This window comes from Equus caballus, chromosome 11 (assembly GCF_041296265.1).
Source record: "Equus caballus isolate H_3958 breed thoroughbred chromosome 11, TB-T2T, whole genome shotgun sequence".
In the NCBI taxonomy this organism is placed as follows: Eukaryota; Metazoa; Chordata; class Mammalia; order Perissodactyla; family Equidae; genus Equus; species Equus caballus.
Window position 1 is genome coordinate 33,761,826 of NC_091694.1, and position 20,930 is coordinate 33,782,755.

At 36.8% G+C, this 20,930-nt stretch overlaps 1 protein-coding gene across 1 annotated transcript in view; it reads left to right on the forward strand.

The window, feature by feature from the left end:
* Nucleotides 1-20,930, forward strand: part of DHX40 (DEAH-box helicase 40) — a 49,810-nt gene that overhangs the window by 16,690 nt on the left and 12,190 nt on the right. The window contains exons 8-12 of the mRNA XM_001918282.6: nt 374-473; nt 2,541-2,627; nt 2,761-2,943; nt 7,080-7,160; nt 7,804-7,961. Of these exons, the coding sequence (XP_001918317.3) occupies nt 374-473; nt 2,541-2,627; nt 2,761-2,943; nt 7,080-7,160; nt 7,804-7,961 (609 nt within the window). The remainder of the gene's footprint in view (nt 1-373; nt 474-2,540; nt 2,628-2,760; nt 2,944-7,079; nt 7,161-7,803; nt 7,962-20,930) is intronic.

Consider the following 20,930-nt stretch of genomic DNA (forward strand, 5'->3'; position numbering starts at 1 on the left):
TAGTCCATGGATGAGTTTCAGAGAGTCCCTGAGCACCCTGAAATTGTTGGAGATTTCTTTTGTTGTGTGTACATGCGTGCCTTTTAATGGAGAAGAGGTCCGTAGTTTTTAAATATTCTTAAAGGGAGTTATGACCTACATAAATGACTCTGCTGTAGGATTTATTTTAGCAGTGATAATCTGTGATGCCATGGATCTAGAAATCTTAACAGTGAAAGGTGAGGAGAAAGTAGTTTTTGCTATTATATTTTGAGTTCAAGATAATTAAAGAGGTGGAGAAAACAACTTTTAATGAAATGAGTTTTTCAAAACTCGAGTTTGACAAATGCACGTTGTAAATTAGTGTTTTCTCTTTGCGTATATTTTATTTTAGATCAACAGAGGAGAATATTTTTGCCACCTCCACCTGGAATTAGAAAGTGTGTCATATCCACCAATATTTCGGCAACATCTTTGACAATAGATGGAATCAGGTACAACTTTTAAAATTTCTTTTAAAGCCAAGGAAGCCACTTAACTAATCATAAAACATTGAGTTTGCTTCTCTGTGCCCTCCTCTAATTCCCTTCTCACCTACTTAGCTTGTGATCACCTATCATTTTTTGTAATTATTGATTGCTGTAAATAGGAAATGGAGTAGGAGGTGCGCATAGTATTTCTGTTCACACTTTTTAACTACTTGTACTTGGCAACTTGTAGCTTTCTCTTCCCAAATTTAAGATTATGCATAATGCTTCATGAGTTTCATTAGATAGGAAGCCAAACCTGTTTTTCTATACTCCCGTTACCAGTATATACCTAAGATGATCTGATATTCCCTTCTCACCTGACAGCTCCATTTGATAGAGCAAGCTTTGTATATCCAAGGGTTTATCAGGAAATACTGTTTCTCTCTTCTCATCTTTTTGTGAAGATGAGAAGATGATGCAGGTCTCTTATTGTTTCTAATTGTCTTTTTTGGTGAGGAAAATTGGTCCTGAGCTAACATGTGTTGCCAATCTTCCTCTTTTTGCTTGAGGAAGATTGTCCCTGAGCTAACATCCTTGCCAGTCTTCCTCCATTTTGTATGTGGGACACCGCCACAGCATGGCTTGATGAGTGGTGTGTAGGTCCACGCCCAGGATCCAAACCTGCAAACCCCTGGCTGCTGAAGCAGGGCATGTGAACTTAAGCACTACACCACCGGGCTAGCCTCTTGGTCTCTTATTTTTTCATGTAATCAATTGTACCATCAGATTTTTGAGTAAATTTAGTGGAGAAACACTTGGAAATTTTAAGTCTAGACTGATAGCTAATGTAAAGTTCTTTCAGACTGTTAAATCCCTTTGGATATTTATCTTTTACTTGGTGTATTTTATATACTTAACTAAATCTGTCTGTCTGCCACAGGAAGGCTGGACCTGAATCCCAAGAGATCCTATGTATTTCTTTTGGGTAAAATGATCACCCAGATCTGAGAAGAAGTTTAATTTCCTCTGTTTTTCTCCTTTACTTTAAAAATAATGTTTTTATTCAGGGCTTAAGGGAGTAGCTCTCCTGAGTAAATTAACCTCTGTAATTTTCTGTTTCCAGCAAAGGCAAAAGTCATTAAATAGCATGTTTCAGAATGTTCCCTTAGTGAATGATAGACTCACTGCTATTCCTAACTTAATTTTTTACCTGACTTGTTCTCTGATTAATCGTCTTAAAATAGTATTGTTAAAGGCTAGCTGGAATTAGATTCTGAACCTGTTAGAATGATCTAGAGCTGGCTTCCAAGTTTTTTCAAGAAGAGAAATTCATATAACCTAAAATTAACATTTAAAAGTGAACAGTTAAGTAGTATTGAGCACATTTACAATGTTGTGCAACTACCAACTCTATCTAGTTCTAAAACATTTTCATCACTCCAAAATAAAACCCGAGACCTTTTAAGCCATTGCTCCCCATTCTCCTCTAGCCCCCTAGCAACCATTGGCCTACTTTCTATTTCTGTAGATATCCTGTTCTGGATATTTCATATAAATGGCATCATACAACATGTGACCTTTTGTGTCTAGTTTCTTTCACTCAGTGTGTTTTTGAGGTTTATCTACATTGTAGGATGTGTCAGTCCTTCATTCCTTTTTATGGCTGAATAATATTCCATGATATGTATATAATATAATTTGTTCATTCAACCCTTAATTGTTAATAAACATTCAGGTTGTTTCTACCTTTTAGCTCTTATGAATAGTGATACTATGAACATATGTCTACAAGTATTTGTTAAGTACTTATTTTCATTTCTTTTGGGTGTATACTTCGGAATGGAATTTCTGGGTCATATAATAATTCTGCATTTAACATTTTGAGGAACCTCCAAGTCATTTTCCACATTGGCTGAACCAATTTATATTTCTACGAGCAATGTATGAGGGTCTCACTTTCCTGACTTTCGAGTTCTACACCTAGCAAAAGTCCCCGTGTTGTTATTTTGGTAGAAAAGGAGAACCCAAGTGGTTAAAAATTGATGTTTTTCCTTATTTTCTAGAAACTTAATTTGTTTTCATTCTCCTTAGATACGTGGTAGATGGTGGCTTCGTGAAACAGTTAAATCACAATCCCAGGTTAGGGTTGGACATCCTGGAAGTGGTTCCAATTTCAAAGTAAGTCTCTATGTCAAGCCTTTTTGTTCGAAGAAGAGTTGATTAGATAATTTCTAGCTGGTTTGGCGGTAGGAAGTTAATTACTTAGGAAACCCACAGAACATTTTGGGGACCTGTTTTTTCTCTTCTAAAGGAGTGAGGCGCTGCAGCGAAGTGGCCGAGCTGGCAGGACTTCCTCAGGAAAGTGCTTTCGGATCTATAGTAAAGATTTTTGGAACCAGTGTATGCCTGACCATGTGATCCCTGAGATTAAGAGAACTAGTTTGACATCTGTGGTTCTGACCTTAAAGTGCCTTGCCATACATGATGTTATAAGGTATGTAGATAACTTGAAAAAAAAATTTGTCAGATTGGAGCCAGGTTACTCCTCAGAAATTCTTCTGAAGTATTTGACTCATACATCCCTACAGTTCAAGGTTCAACTAAACCCAAATAAAAGGCTCTTTGCATTGCTTTACTGTGATTTGATCCCTTGCTCATATTTTAACCTTGGCTTCATGGGGTGCCTCCTCCTGATGTTTATTTGGATCATTTAGTGACAACTGTTTATCTATAATCAAAAGTATATAATGACCTTAGATCAGTCAGAAAGTGTTTTTTTGCAGCATCTTTTGTGTGGCCAGCATTGTGCCTAGTCCTGTGAGAGACACTAATACTCTGTGGTAGCTTTTTGCTTTCGCTAACCTTAAGTTATATTGGGGAAACAAGATTCAGACACAAGAAGCAAAGAATAGAACAGTGGTTAAATTAATAAAATGTTTAGCTATATAATTAAGTGGTATAGGACATAGTATTGTTGTAGGGGCTTGAAATTTCGTGTTATACATGGTAGAGGAAGTAATGAAGGAAAGTACTGTCTTGGTCTTAATTTTGGTTTTAATAGTCTGGAAATGTAAAAATATGAGGAACTTTGAGAGAAGATGACCATGCATTCTTTAAATTCATAGTAAGAGGGGAAGTAATTATTAGGTGCATCCAAATATGTATTGTATACTCTTGGAAAGCCAATTCAAAAATTTTTTGGATAGTTATTGTAAGACTAGATATTTTCTAAATAAGACTATAGATCCTAGAAAGAGGAAAGCATGTAATACATAAAATACTAACTGTAACCATAAATGATACCAATGAGAAAGAAGAGCCATTTGAAGAACTCCAAGAGGCCAAATAGAAAGCTTTCAAATGAACCCAGATTTAAAAATAATATTCATGGGTGCCGGCCCCATGGCCGAGTGGTTAAGTTCATGTGCTCTGCTTCGGTGGCCCAGGGTTTCTCTGGTTTGAATCCTGGGCGCGGACATGGCACTGCTCATCAGGCCGTGCTGTGGTGGCATCCCACATGCCACAACTAGAAGGGCACACAACTGAAAATACACAGCTATGTACCAGGGGGCTTTGGGGAGAAAAAGGAAAAATAAAATCTTAAAAAAAAAAAAAATAATATTCACAAAGGATACCAGAGCGGCCTGTAACCGAGAATAAATATATATTAGAAAAATAGGAACAATAATTAGTTAATATCATCTGCACTGAGTTATTTTTCCATCTTAAGTTTTAAGACTTAGAGTCTACTAAAAGTCCCCAAAATGGTAGAGACCAGAAATTTTAAAAAACCAAACTTGTCTCCCACTCTTTTTAAGATGTGTGTAGAATAAGGAGTGATAGAACGAGTATTTGAGTTAGATGGTATAGTGTTTATAGATGACAGAAAGAAAAAGGAGCTTTTAAATTATTATTTTGCTTCCCCTTTCTCCTCCATCAAGAATGATTTTAAAATTGAAAAGATAAGAACAAGTCTAGATAAGAAGGAATTGATGACCAATATGGATTAGGAAATAATGAGAGAAAACCTAACGATCGTAAATGAATTTATCTTGAGACTTTAGACATTATTTCCATGGTACACAAAGAATTTGCAGATTTAACGTCAGAGGTATTGTGGGTTGTTTATGAGAAATTATGTAGAACAGATCACCAGAAGAAATGCAAATGTCTTGATTTTTCTGTTTAGAAAAGGGGCAGATTCTGGAAACAACTGTTGAGTACGCTTGCATTGATTCGTAGTAAATTTCAGCATAGCTTATTGGAAAATGGTTTTAGAGAATTTAATGGTGATATATAATAGCATGAATAAAAATGGTTCACAAAGAATATGTCATTATAAACCATTTCCTTTTCAGTTTGAAGATAGGACCATCCACATAATGGGTGCCCCACAAGAATTTATTGAATGATAACCTTAATGTCTCTTGTTTTCAACACAATATTTAGCATGATTACATTTGACATCTTTGTGGATAAGGAAGTGACAGTACCGCTGAATAGAGTATAGTTGCCAAATAGCCAAATCCAGAAAGTATTAATTGCTTAGTGTAGCCTAGATGGAAGTTTTACTTGTAGCATGCTGACCTTTGCTCTCTCCTGATAAGCACTTTTAATGAAAATATTAAATAAAGATATGGAAGTTATGATTATCAGATTTCTGGAAAATGTCTTGATATCTAGTTGGTAGATGATTAAAACCAAGATTTAGAATGATCTCAATAGGCCAGAACCTTGGGCAAAAATCAGTGGTAAAAGTCTGAAAGGATACATCTTTTATTCTGTGTTTTGGTTGTACCTTAAGGGAATTCATATGGAAAAGATCTAAAACTATAAGATCACCACAAACTTAATATAAGCTTACAATTATTATTCTGTAAAAATTTTTTAAAAAATTCCCATTGGCATAGACTTTGGTTATATTGATAGACTGCAAAGTCCAGATGACTGGCAATTATAGCACTTCTGTTCTAAGTTGGTCACTCTACATTTGGAGTTCAGTATTGGATGTTGTCATGTTTTATGAGGAGTTTGACAAACTAGATAGAGTGTTTCTAAAAGATGGTAATTAGGTATGGCGGGTCTCTTAGAAACCAAATAATATGAGGAGTGCTTCACAGAATTGGCAATTGATAGAATGAAGAGAGAAAAACAATTGTAGTTTTTACAAATCTGAAAGGGTTTTTATTTAGAAGAGGTAGCTGACTAGTTTGGTATTGCTCTAGGACAGAGGTCGCAAACTATGGTCCAGACTCACTGACTGTTTTTGTAAATTAAATTTGTTGAAACACAGCCATTCATGTATGTATGGTGACTTTTGCTACAACAGCAGAGTTGAGTAACTGTGACAGAAACCATATGGCCTGCAAAACCTAAAATATTTACTATCTGGACTTTTACAGAAAATGTTTGCCGACTTTTTGCTCTAGAAGATACCAGGACTCGTTGGTACAAGTTGTAGGAATGCTGACTGTAGAGCAGTCTCCAGGATTTTTGATTGTTTTTATTTTATTTTATTTTTTTTATTTTTTTTTGAGGAAGCTCAGCCCTGAGCTAACATCTGCTGCCAATCCTCCTCTTTTTGCTGAGGAAGACTGGCCCTGAGCTAACATCCGTGCCCATCTTCCTCTGTTTTATATGTGGGACGCCTACCACAGCATGGCTTTTGCTAAGCGGTGCCATGTCTGTACCCGGAATCTGAACCAGCAAACCCTAGGCTACCCCAAGCGGAACGTGTGCACTTAACCACTGCACCACCAGGCCGGCCCCTGTTTGTTTTTAAATAGAGCTATCAATCCTGGAATAGACTTTGTGTAAGATATTGGACCTTTGGTCCTTTTTGGACCTTTTTCAAGGTGAGAAATTGGAGTAGATGATTTATCATCTCAAGACCTATGGTGAAAAGAATAATCCAGTGATGATAATATTAAGTAATTATTCTTATTTTTAAAAATTATATATAATATTCATGCTTGGTTATATGCCACTCTGCTATCCTTTGTGAATATTATTAATTGTCTTATGTTCATTAATGGTATTGTGGTTATGTAATATAATGTTCTTATTTTCAGGAGATACGTGTTGAAGTATTTTGGGGGTGAATTGGTATTGTATTTGCAACTTGTTTTCATATCAGGAGAAAATAAGCACATACACATACATACATAGATACATAAAGCAAATATGGTAAAATTAATTGAATGTACTTACCATTTTATAAAAAGCCATTTTGAGGTACTATTGAACAATTTGTAATTTTTGGCCACTTTCAATTAATTTTTCCCCGCTGTTTTATAAAACTCTATAAAAATTGTGGACTACAGAACAGAGTAGACTTGATATTGGCTGTGAAGAAAGGGGCAGGATTAAGATGAGTGGAGAGGAATGGCAAGAGTGTTCCAGCTAAGGGGGATCAAAAAGAAATGCTTCTTGAATTAAAGAGTGTGATTCAGAAAATATTGTTTCCTCCTTTGCTGAGTGCTGGTCATAATCATAGAATGCTTAAAAAAAAAAGGAGTAGGAGAACTTGAAAAGTAGAAGTAAAACCTTTTGAATAGGTTTTCAAGTCTGTATAAAATGTTACCATGTTCAAGAAATGAATCTCATTTCATATCTCATTTAAATACACAGGTTTCCCTATTTGGATCCACCTAATGAGAGACTTATTTTGGAAGCTCTTAAACAACTTTACCAGTGTGATGCTATTGACAGGTAAAAAAAACCCCCAAAAACCCAACCACAGCGGATGTTAATTTCTTTTTAAAATAGGATTCTTAATACTTTGATTTATCAGTGTAAAACGATTTGTTTGCATTGAATGGATTGTTTAACTGAAGTTAGAATTTGTCCTTAATCTTAATCTTTCTTCACCACAATTCTGAATTTAAAAATTGTACCATAAAACTATTTTTGTTAAACATTGCTGTTATTTAACAAGCAGGTTCTGAGAACCATTTCAGTGCCAGGCATTATGCTGGGTAAATCAAAATGATCAGAGAGCCAAGAGTCTTTGTTCTCATGATTGTGTGATAGGGAAAGATTTGAGAATTATCATTCTCTGATTTCTTCAAGGACATCCTCTATGCTTCTGTAGCATTTTGTGTCTTTTATTATACTGCTTTATTCTGCCTTGTTGTTTAGTTTTTTGGATGTATTGGCTCTTGACCGCAGGGAGTTTATCGTCTTTATGTTTCTCTTATCAATGACCACAGTGTATCATGTTTCTCATATTAAGTTGAGTTTCTGGAAGTGATTTAAGGTAATCTAAATTATATCTGATTTATTCTGAATGATGAACATTTCATTTGTACACTCTCAAGGTAGAAAGACTTAAGAACTTTTTCTTTCTCTTAAGGAGTGGCCATGTGACCAGATTGGGTTTGTCCATGGTGGAATTTCCTCTTCCTCCACATCTGACATGTGCAGTAATAAAGGCTGCTTCTCTGGACTGTGAAGATCTACTGCTTCCAATAGCAGCAATGTTGTCTGTGGAAAACGTCTTCATTAGACCTGGTAAAAAGTTTATTGATGAGTTTTTCTTTTAAGTTAATAAACTACTTTTTTAGAGCAGTTTTAGGCTTATGGAAAAATTGAGGGAAAGTTTAGATACACAGTTTCCCCTGTTATTAACATCTTTCATTAGTGTAGTGAATTTGTTAACAGTTGATGAGCCAATATTGGTACATTATTAAAGGGATCACTGTTTGTGTTATATATTGTGTGGGTTTTGACAAAGCTGTAATGACACATATCCACTATTAACAGTATTTTACAGAGTAGTTTCACTGCCCTAAACATCCCCTATGCTCTACCTATTCATCCCTACATCCCTTCCTGCAAACCCCTAGCAACCACTGATCTTTCTACTGTCTCCAAAGTTTTGCGTTTTCGAGAATGCCATAGAGTTGGAATCATACAGAACATAGCCTTTTCAGGGGCTGGCCCGGTGGCTCAGTGGTTAAGTTCGCACGTTCTGCTTTGGCAGCCCGGGGTTCACTAGTTCGGATCCCAGGTGCAGACCTGTGCACCGACTGTCAGGCCATGCTGTGGCAGGTGTCCCACATATACAGTAGAGGAAGATGGGCACAGATGTTAGCTCAGGGCCAGTCTTCCTCAGCAAAAAGAAGAGGATTGGCGGTAGATGTTAGTTCAGGGCTAATCTTCCTTAAAAAAAAAAAAACAAAAAATACTTATCAAATAAAATAATAAAAGAAAAAAAAAACATAGCCTTTTCAGATTGGCTGCTTTAACTTAGCAATGTGTGTTTATGGTTCCTCTGTGTCTTTTTGTGGCGTGATAGCTCATTACTTTTTATTGCTGAATAATATTCCATTGTATGGAATTTATTTATCCATTCGCCTATTGAAGGATATCTTGATTACTTTCGTGTTTTGGGAGCTATGAGTAAAGCTGCTGTAAACATCCATGTGCGTGTTTTTCTGTGGACACTGGTTTTCAACTCATTGTTGAATCATAGGATAAAAATATGTTTAGATTTGTAAGAAACTGTGAAACTATCTTCCAAAGTGTCTGCACCATTTGTGCATTCCCACCAGGAGTGAGTCTGAGAATTCCTGTTGTTACACATCCTCACCAGCATTTGGTATTGTCAGTGTTTTGGATTTTGGCCATTCTAATAGGTGTGTGGTGGTATCTTGTTGTTTTAATTTGCAGTTCTCTGTTGAAGTCAAGTCTTTTTTAATTGGGTTGGTTGTTTTCTTATTGTTGAGTTTTAAGAGTTCTTTGTGTATTTTGGATAACAGTCCTTTATCAGCTATGTCTTTTGCAAATATTTTCGCCCAGTCTATGGTTTATCTTCTCCTACTCTTGACACTGTCTTTTCACAGAGCAGAAGTTTTTACTTTTAATTAAGTCCAGCTTATCAATTATTTCTTTCATGGTTTATGCCTTTGGTGTTATATCTGAAAAGTTGCCATATTCAAGGTCATCTAGATTTTTTCCTATATTATCTTCTAGGAGTTGGATGTCCATTTGTGTCATCCCCATTTGTCAAAAGACTGTCTTTTTCTTTTTTTTTTTAAAGATTTTATTTTTCCTTTTTCTCCCAAAGCCCCCCGGTACATAGTTGGGTATTTTTAGTTGTGGCTCCTTCTAGTTGTGGGATGTGGGAGCCGCCTCAACGTGGCCTGACGAGCGGTGCCATGTCTGCGCCCAGGATCTGAACCCTGGGCTGCTGCAGCGGAGCGCGCGAACTTAACCACTCGACCACGGAGCCGGCCCCATTATCTGACTTTTGACCTAGTGTTTCTCGACTTCATTTTTTCATTTGTAAAGCCAGAGAGTTAGATTAAGGTGATTCAACTCTAGTAGTGTTGCAGGGCTAAAAAAAGGACATGTTTTTCCTTGTTGGATTATTTAAATAGATGAAACCAATCTGATGTTAGCCTTTTTTTGGTGGAGGGGTAACATTTTATTGTAATACAATTTCAAACTTACGCAAATGTTGAAAGAATAATGAAGGAACTCTTTTATACCTTTTATCTAGTTTCAGCAGTTTTTAACATTTTGCTGCATTTGTTTTATTTTTCTCTCTATGTATATATATATATATTTATAAATATGCATTTGATTTCTTTTTCTGAATCATTTGAGAGTAAATTGAAAACATGTGTGTTCCCTTAACACAAAATATTTACATGTATATTTACTAAGAACAAGGGCAATCTCTTATTTAACCATAGTACATTTATCAAAATTAGGAAATTTAACATTGATACAATACTATTATTTAATCCAGAGTCCGTAATTCAAATTGGCCATTTTCTCTAGGATATACAGAAGTGGTTTCAGAATTGCTACACTATACCACTGTGAAAGGAAGCCATATGTAACTGGAGTTCAATATTTGCTTACAGGTTTTTTTTGAGGGAAAATTTCACTTTACATGTAGTGAAATGTCTAAGTCTTAGGTGTATAATTCAGTGAATTTTCTGAAATGCATACACCCATATAACCCACACCGCTGTCAAGATACAGAACAGTTTTATTACTCCAGAAAATTCCCTCAGTTGGCCTCCCCAGTCAAATGCCATCCCACCTCTGAAAAGTCTGATTTTTTCTTTGGTTAATTTTGCATCTTCTGAAATTTAAACTAAATAGAATTGTACAATATATACTTTTTTGTGTTTGACTTCTTTTGGTCTACATAGTGTATGTGAGGTTCATCCATGTTGTTTTAGGTATCCGTTCTTTGTTCTTTTTATTGTTGAGTAGCATTCTGTTCTGTGAACATACTACAGTTAGTTTATCCATTATCCTATTGATGGACATTTGAATTGTTTCTTGTTTGGTGCTATTTATGAATACAGCTGTTTCAGACATTGTTGAGCAAGTCTTTTGTAGATGTGTATTTTTATTTCTCTTAGGTAAATACCTAGGAAAGAAATTGCTGCATTATTGAGTAGGTGTATGTTTAACTTGAAGACATTGCCAACCCTTTTCCTAAAGTGGCTGTACCGTTTTAAAATCCCAGCAGCAATGTCTGAGAGTGCAGCTTGCATTACATGTCCTCCTTAACATTTGGTGTTGCCAATCGTTTTCTTTGTATACGTTCTGATATGTATAAGTGATACTTCTTTGTGGCTTTAATTTGCATTTTCCTGATAAGTAATAATTTTGAGCACTTTTTCATGTGGTTATTGGCTGTTTGTCTTCTTTTGTGAAGTGCCTGTTAAAATCTTTTGCCCATGTTCTTTTAATTTTTTAAATTTTTAAATTTTTCCTTTTTTATTACAATAACATTGTTTATAACGTTATATATATTTCAGGTGTACATCGTTTTATATTTTGATGTCTGTGTAGATTACAATATGTTCACCACCCAAAGACTAATTACAATCCATCACCACACACATCTGCCTGATCACCCCTTTCACCCTCTTCCCTCCCTACTTCCACTCTGGTAACCACCAATCCAATCTCTGTTTCTATGTATTTGTTTTGTCATTGTTTTTATCTTCTACTTATGAGTGAAATCATATGGTATTTGATTTTTTTCCCTCTGACTTATTCTACTTAGCATAATACCCTCAAGCTCCATCCATGTTGTCACAAATGGCTAGATTTCATCATTTCTTATGGCTGAGTAGCATTCCATTATGTATATATACACCACATCTTTATCCATTTGTGCCTTGACGGGCTCCTAGGTTGCTTCAAGTCTTGGCTACTGTGAATAATGCTGCGATGAACATAGGGGTGCATGTGTCTTTATGCATTTGTGTTTTCATGTTCTTTGGAGAAATACTCAGCAGTGGAATAGCTGGATCATATGGTAGATCTATTTTTAATTTTTTAAGGAATCTCCATACTGTTTTCCATAGTGGCTGCACCGGTTTGCACTCCTACCAGCAGTGTATGAGGGTTCCCTTCTCTCTACATCCTCTCCAACACTTGTTGTTTCCTGTCTTGTTAATTATAGCAATCCTGATGAGAGAGAGGTAATATCTCATTGTAGTTTTGATTTGCGTTTCCCTGATAGTGAATGATGTTGAACATCTTTTCGTGTATCTTCTTTGGAGAAATGTCTGTCCAGATCTTTTGCTCATTTTTTAATTGGGTTGTTAGCTTTTTCATTGTTGAGATGTATGAGTTTTTTATATATTTTGGATATTAACCCCTTATCAGATAAATGGTTTGCAGATATCTTCTCCCAGGTGTTAGATTGTCTTTTCATTTTGTTAACGGTTTCCTGTGCTGTGCAGAAGCTTTTGTTTGATGTAGTCCCATTTGTTCATTTTTCCTATTGTTTCCCTTGCCCGGTCAGACATGGTACTTGAAAATATGCTGCTAAGACTGATGTCAAAGAGTATACTGCCTGTGTTTTCTTCTAGAAGGTTAGTGGCTCCAGGTCTTACATTCAAGTCTCTAGTCCATTTTGAGTTAATTTTTGTGTATGGTGTAAGATAGTGGTCTACTTTCATTCTAGGCATGTGGCTGTCCAGTTTTCCCAGCACCATTTATTGAAGAGAGTTTCCTTTCTCCATTGTGTGTTCTTTGCTCCCTTGTCAAAAATGTGTGGGTTTATTTCTGGGCTCTCGATTCTGTTCCATTGATCTGTGTGTCTGTTTTTGTGCCAGTACCATGCTGTTGTGGTTACTATAGCTTTGTAGTATATTTTGAAATCAGAAGTGTGATACCTCCAGCTTTGTTCTTTTTTTGTCAGGATTCCTTTGGCTATTTGGGATCTTTTGTCGTTCCCTATAAATTTTAGGATTCTTTGTTCTATTTCTGTGAAAAATGTCATTGGAACTTTGATAGGGATGGCATTGAATCTGTAGATTGCTTTAGGAAGTATGGACATTCTAACTATGTTAATTGTTCCAATCCAAGAGCACGGAATATCTTTCCATTTCTTTCCATCTTCTTCAATTTCTTTCAATGATGTTTTATAGTTTTCAATGTACAGATCTTTCACCTCTTTGGTTAAATTTATTCCTAGGTATTTTATTCTTTTTGTTGCAATTGTAAATGGGATTGTATTCTTAATTTCTCTTCCTACTACTTCATTATTAGTGTATAGAAATGCACTGATTTCTGTATGTTGATTTTGTATCCTGCTACTTGACTGTATTCATTTATTGTTTCTAAAAGTTTTTTAGTGGATTCTTTAGGGTTTTCTATATATAAAATCATATCATCTGCAAATAGTGATAGTTTCACTTCTTCCTTTCCAATTTGGATAACTTTTATTTCTTTTTCGCCTGATTGCTCTGGCTAAGACTTCCAATACTGTGTTAAATAAGAGTGGTGAAAGTGGGCATCCTTGTCTGGTTCCTGTTCTTAGAGGGATAGCTTTCAGTTTTTCTCCATTGAGAATGATATTAGCTTGGGCTTGTCTATATGGCCTTTATTATATTGAGGTACTTTCATTCTATACCCATTTTATTCAGCATTTTTGTCATAAATGGATGCTCTATCTTGTCAAATGCCTTCTCTGCATCTATTGAGATGATCATGTGGTTTTTGTTCTTTATTTTGTTAATGTGGTCCATCATGTTGATTAATTGACAGATGTTGAACTATCCCTGCATCCCTGGAATAAATCCCACTTGGTCATGGTGTATGATCTTTTTATTGTTTTTTAATTTAATTTTATTTATTTATTTTTTGGAAGAAGATTAGCCCTGAGCTAACTGCTGCCGCCAATCCTCCTCTTTTTGCTGAGGAAGACTGGCCCTGAGCTAACATCCATGCCCATCTTCCTCTACTTTGTATGTGGGATGCCTACCACAGCATGGCTTTTGCCAAGCGGTGCCATGTCCGCACCCAGGATCTGAACTGGTGAACCCCAGGCCACCGAGAAGCGGAAGGTGTGCACTTAACTGCTGCACCACCGGGCCAGCTCCAGTATATGATCTTTTTAATGTGTTGTACTTGATTTGCTAGTATTTTGTTAAGGATCTTTGCATCGATGTTCATCAGTGATATTGGCGTATAATTTTCTTTGTTGTGTGTTGTCCTTGTCTGGTTTTGGTATCAGAGTAATGTTGGCTTCTTAGAATGAATAAGGAAGCTTCCTCTCCTCTTCAATTTTTTGAAAGAGTTTGAGAAGGATAGGTATTAAGTCTTCTTTGAATGTTTGGTAGAATTCACCAGAGAAGCTGTCTGGTCTTGGACTTTTATTTTGGGGGAGGTTTTTTGTTTTGAGGAAGATTACCCCTGAGCTAACATCTGCTGCCAATCCTCCTCTTTTTATTGAGAATGATTGGCCCTGAGCTAACATCCGTGCCCATCTTCCTCTATTTTATATGTGGGACGTCTGCCACAGCATGGCTTGACCAAAGCTGTGTAAATCTGCACCCAGGATCCGAACCAGTGAACCCTGGGTCGCCGAAGTGGAGCCTGTGAACTTCACCACTATACCACTAGGCAAGCCCCTTTTGGGAGGTTTTTGATTACTGTTTTCATCTCTTTACTGATGATTGGTCTGCTCAAATTCTCTGTTTTTTCTTGGTTCAGTTTTGGAAGCTTGTATCATTCTAAGAATTTATTCATTTCTTCTAGATTATCAATTTGTTGGTGTATAGCTTTTCATAGTATTCTCTTATAATCTTTTGTATTTCTGTTCTTTCATTTCTGATTTTATTTATTTGAGCCTTCTCACTTTTTTTCTTGGTAAGTCTAGCTAGAGGTTTTCCAGTTTTATCTTTTCAAAGAACCAGCTCTTGGTTTCATTGATTTTTTTCTGTTGTTTTTTAAGTCTCTATTTCATTTATTTCTGCTCTGGTTTTTATTGTTTCCTTCCTTCTACTGATTTTGGGCTTTGTTTATTCTTCTTTTTCCAGTTCCTTTAGGTACACTGTTAGATTGTTTATTTGGGATTTTTCTTGTTTGTTGAGGTAGGACTGTATTTCTATAAACTTCCCTCTTAGAACCGCTTTTGCTGTATCCCATAGATTTTGGCATGTTGTATTTTCATTTTCATTTGTCTCCAGGTATTTTTTAATTTCTCCTTTGATTTCTTCATTGACCCAATTGTTGTTCAGTAGCATTTTGTTTAATCTCCACATATTTGCAGCTTTTCTGATTTTCTTCCTGTAGTTGATTTCTAATTTCATACCTTTGTGCTGAGTGAAGATGCTTAGTATTATTTCAATCTTCTTAAATTTGTTGAGACTTGTTTTGTGGCTTAATATGTGATCAGTCTGGGAGAATGTTCCATGTGCATTTGAAAAGAATGTGTATTCTGTGGTTTGTGGATGGAATGTTCTATATATATCTACTAAGTCCATCTGGTCTAACGTGTCATTTAAACACAATGTTTCCTTATTGATCTTTTGTTTGGATAATCTATCCATTGGTGTAAGTGGAGTGTTGAAGTCCCCTACTATTGTTGTGTTACTGTCTATTTCTCCTTTTATGTCTGTTAATAATTGCTTTATGTATTTAGGTTGTCCTATGTTGGTTGCATAGATATTTAGAAGTGTTATAGCCTCTCGTTTGATTGTTCCCTTTATCATTATGTAGTGTCCTTCTTTGTCTCTTGTTACAATTTTTGTTTTAAAGTCTATTTTTTCTGATATAAGTATTGCTACCCCAGCTTTCTTTTCTTTGCCATTTGCATGGAATATCTTTTTCCATCCCTTCACTTTCAGTTTGTGAGTGTCTTTAGGTCTGAAGTGTGTCTCTTGTATGCAGCATATATAAGGGTCTTGTTTTTTTATCCACTCGGCCACTGTATCCCTTTTGATTGGAGCATTTAGTCCGTTGACATTTAAAGTAGCTTTTGATAAATATGTACTTGTTGCTATTTTGTTACTTTTTTTCTGGGTATTTCAGTAGTTTTTCTCTGTTCCTTTCTTCTTCTCTTGCGCTCTTCCCTTGTAGTTTGATGGCTTTCTTTAGTATTATGTTTGAGTTCTTTTCTCTTAATTATTTGTGTATTTATTATAGGTTTCTGGTTTGTGATTACCATGAGGTTCATGTATAAAGGTCTACCCATATAGCACTCTGTATTGAGTTGATGCTCTCTTCAGTTTGACCTCTTTCTAAAAGCTCTACTCTTTTACTCCTCTCCTCCCATGTTGTATGTTTTTTTTTTTTCTGCTGACTCCTGGCACTTTATTAGTGGGAAGCCGTGGTCTGGGAGAGATGAGGATGCGATAGACAGGACCAGCCATGTTGTATGTTTTTGATAGCATATCTAACCTCTTATTTTGTGTGTATCCATTACCCTCTTATTATTGAAATAGGTTATTTTAGTACTTTTATCTTTTGACCTTCATATTATCTTCATAGGTGGTTGATCTTCTACCTTTAATGTATTTTTGCCTTTACGGGGATTTTATTGCCTTTTTTTTGTTTTGATAATTTTCTTATTGCTATTTATGATCTTCTCTTTCTCACTTAAATAAGTCCCTTTAGCATTTCTTGTAAAACTGGTTTCTTGGTGATAAAATCCTTTAATTTTTGCTTGTCTGGGAAACTCTTTATTTCTCCTTCCATTCTGAATGATAACCTTGCTGGATAGAGTATTCTTGGCTATAGATATTTTCCTTTCAGCACTTTGAATATATCGTGCCACTCCCTTCTAGCCTGTAAGGTTTCTGCTGAGAGGTCAGCGGATAGCCTTATGGCATTTCCTTTGTATTTCACTTGTTGCCTTTCTCTTGAGGCTCTTAGGATTCTCTCTTTATCTTTAATTTTGGACATTTTAATTATAATGTGTCTTGGTGTGGGCCTCTTTGGGTTTATCTTGTTTGGGTGCTCTGTGCTTCCTGTACCTGGATGTCTGCTTCCTTCCTTAGGTTAGGAAAGTTTTCAGCTATTATTTCTTCAAATAGATTCTATGCCCCTTTGTCTCTCTCTTCTCCTTCTGGGACACCTATAATATGAATGTTAGTGTGCTTGATGTTGTCCCAGAGGTCTCTTAGACTGTTCTCTTTCTTTTTAATCCTTGCTTCTGTGATCTGTTCAGCTTGGGTGATTTCCTGAAGTCTTTGGTCCAGCTTGCTGATCCGTTCTTCTGTGTATCATCTGCGTTGCTATTGAGTCCCTCTGCGCATTTTTCATTTCTGGTATTGTGTTCTTCATTTCTGATCAGTCCTTTTTTATATTTTCCAATTCTTTGTTGATGTTCTAAGTTCATCCATTCTTCTCCCAGAATCAGTGATCATCCTTATGACTTTTTGCTTGAACTCTTTGTCAGGTAGATTGTTTATTTCTGTTTCATTTAGTTCTTTTTCTGAGGTTTTGTCCTGTTCCCTTGCATGGAACATATTCCTTTGCCTCCTCATTTTCCCTCTTTCTCTGTGCTTATCTCTCTATTAGGTGGGTCAGCTGTGTCTCCTGATCTTGGGGAAGCGGCCTTATGTAGGAGACCCCTTTTGAGGCCCAGCAGTGTGCTTCCTTCTCTTCACCAGTTCCAAATGTTCCAGGAGTGACCCCTGTGTGGGCTATGTGTGTCATTCTGTTGTAGCAGGGTTGCTATTGCTGCAGGTGCCCAGGGAGTCTGAGCTATTCCCCCAGTCAGCTGGTTGTAATGCTCAGCTGTGTGTTGCTGCTATAGACCCTTCAGTCAGTTTATTGGGTTTGGGGAGCCCCAACACAGTTGGCTGCAAGGTCTAATAGCACATTCTTGTTGCAGTTTTTCTGTTAAGTGGCTAGGCCCCCAGTGTGGCTGATTGCTAGGTTCAGGGGCTTACAATTTCTGTAGGCCTCTGGCCTGCAAGGCTGTTGTCTGCTCCCTCAGAATTGCAGCTGAGTGGGGCCAGCCCTAGGCACAGGAGTGCTCAATTGTTTCAGGCTTTGGAAGGTGGGGCTGATCCCCTATGTGGCTGTTTGAGAAGCACAGGTCTTCTGCCTCTATTAAGCCCCATGGCCCACAGTTCCACACCCACTGTCAACAAAGTCCTGGCCTGTGCACACATCCCAACCCCCTTGAGTGGACCCAGTCGCCCCACTGCAGAGGCCCCCACACACTGCACCAATGCCCCACACACTCCACAGTTTCTCATGCCCACCCTGCCCCACAGAGGTGGACTCACTTGCCTGCCTGCAGAGGATCCAGGCAGCCAGTCTGTGTAGGCTGAAAAGTACCCTGAGGGCTTGCTTTTGTGTGTGGCCAGTCCCTAGAGTGGGCTGCCTGTCCTGGCTGACCTGGATTAAATTAGTGCTCTAGTGGGTGGGGTAGACCCCGGGCTAAGAGGCCAAGGGGAAGAACTTGAATGGCGTCTGCCAGCGTGTGTGTCAGCATGCCTGTACTAGGTCGCAATAATGGCTGTCACCAGTGTCTCAGTCCCTGGAGAGGTCTCACCTCTCACCAAGATGCACCCAGAGTCTCTCAGGTGAGTCTCTTCACCAAAGGACCATGCACCTTTTCTTCTGGTGATTTTAGGTTGCTTTCTGAAATTAGTGAGTTTGTTCATGGACCCTTTAAGAGCTGGCTTTTTTCTGCTTATGTCCAATAGCATTTTAGGGGTATTTCCTGTTTAATAGCCAGCAAAGTCAAATATTATGACCCTCGTCTCAGTTGTGCTGAGTCTGAAGGATGCTTTTAGTGGTAATGTTGCCCCGCTCAGTTCCCCCACTCCTCCAGGGAAGGCTGCTTACTTTAGGATTGCTTTCGCTTAGCTGTGAAGCTCCATGGCTCGTGAAGGTGGCTTTTTTCTCTGCAGACAGGAATTTCTGCCTCTTCCACCTCAGTCAAGACTCTCCCTTTTGGGGGTTCTTTTTATCCAGTTTTCAGTTCTCTCTCAGGGGTAATTGTTCCAAAAATGGTTGTATCCTACTTGTGTTCATGGGAGGAGGTGAGTTCAGAGTTTGCCTATGCTGCCATCTTGACACCAGCCTCTACCTATGTTTTTAAAAAAAAAAAAACTGAATATGGGAGTTCTTTATTTATTCTGGGTACAACTTACTTGTTAGATGTGGATTTCACATATTTTTTCCTCAGTCTGTGGCTTTTCTGTTTACTTTCTTATAACAATGTCTTTTGATGAGAGAGGTTTTGAATTTTGATGAAGTCTAATATATCAATTATTATTTTTGTGTGTGTGGTTATTACTTTCTGTATGTTAAGAAATCTTTTCCTGGGGCCAGCCTGGTGGCACAGCGATTAAGTGCACACGCTCTGCTTCTCGGCGGCCCAGGGTTTGCTGATTCAGATCCCGGGTGTGGACATGGCACTGCTTGGCAAAAGCCACGCTGTGGCAGGCGTCCTACGTATAAAATAGAGGAAGATGGGCATGGATGTTAGCTCAGGGCCAGTCTTCCTCAGCAAAAAGAGGAAGATTGGCAGTAGTTAGCTCAGGGCTAATCTTCCTCAAAAAAAAAAAAAAAAGAAAGAAAAGAAAAAGAAAAGAAATCTCTTCTCCCCCAAGATTGTGAAAATTTACTTCTCTCTCATATCTCTATTGATGTTTTGACCTAGAAGCTTCACACTTTCTAGCTTTTAATTTTAGGACAGTGATCCATCCAGTTTTGTATATGGTGTGAGGTAGAGGTCCAGGCTATTTTTTTTCTCTGTGAATATCCACTTGTTCCAGCACATTTGTTGAAAAGATTTACTTTTCCCCATTGAATTGCTTTGTTGCCTTTGTTGAAAATCTATGGACTGTATATGTGTGTGTCTATTTCTGAACTCTGTTTTATTCCACTGATCTGTTTGTCTATCCTGATGTCAGTGCCACTTTATATTGATTACATAGCTTTATGGTAAATTTTGAAATCAGATAGTATAAGCCTTTCAACATTGTGTTTCTTTTTTGGTATTGTTTTGGTCATTCTGTGTTCCTTGCATTTCCATCCGAATTTTAGAATCAGCATATCAGTTTCTTCAAAAAAAACCTCCTAGAATTTTAATAGGGATTGTGTTGAACTTTTTATTGGCTTTTTGCTATCTCTTAACATATGCTTTCTCTATGGATTATAATATACATTTTTAACCAATCACAATTTACTCAAAATTAATATTTCATTGTTTCATGTAAATATAAGAAACCTTGCAACAGTTCAGTTCCATTTACTCCATCATTTGTGCTATCGTTGTCGTATATTCACTGATACGTATTATAAACCCCACAATACAGTATTATAATTTTTCCTTTAAACCTTCATATGTCTTTGAAAGAATTTAAGAGAAGAAAAGAAAAATTAAGTCTTTTCTAGAGCTGCAAGTAGAAGTCCAGGTATTGGTTTTTAAAGTTTTATTTAGAATCCTCTGTCTGTGGATGGTCTGTCAACTCTTACTATTTTAGTCTTTTAGGTTGTTCTGGTCTTTGGTTTTAATTATGTGTACTTTGTTTTTTTCTTGGGTTTTTGAGGTGGATTTTGGTATCTTGAAGGCTTTTATTTGGGACTTACACTCTAGCAAAACATTATTTGAAAGTGGAATACATTTGTAGGCACAGGAAAAAGGAAACTTCCTTTTGCTAGCCTAATACTTGGCCTTAGATTTCTATGGACATGGGTCAATCTAAATCTTTTTTTTAAAGATTGGCACCTGAGCTAACATCTGTTGCCAATCTTTTTTTTTCAATCTCATTCTTTATAATATTAAGATAATAGCCAATTGGAATATGTCTTGTATTCTGTGCTTTGATTTGATGAAAAACTTTTAATTAGGTCTTGCCTTTGTGAAGCACTTGATGTCAGTGATATTAATGGATATGAAACATGAATTACACCCAAAGGTCAGAGACTTATCAGTGTTTCTAAATTCCACACAATGAAAATATAAACTGTAAAGCAGTGACCTTTTCTACTGTTATATCAGACCCAGGATTGGGTTTATTTTCCTTAGATAGTGATGTAGGTCTCTTTTTTAAAAAATAGAAAATGTTTCTGTTGTTATTATCACATACATTACATTTCTATGTTGTAGGCCCAACGATACAATTTTATAGATAATGTTTCATGCAATTTCTTTTTAAATCATATAAAGGAATAGAAGAAATAATCATTATACTCTCTTTTTCATTTACCTACATATTTATTTTTACCAGTGCTCTTTTTTACTGT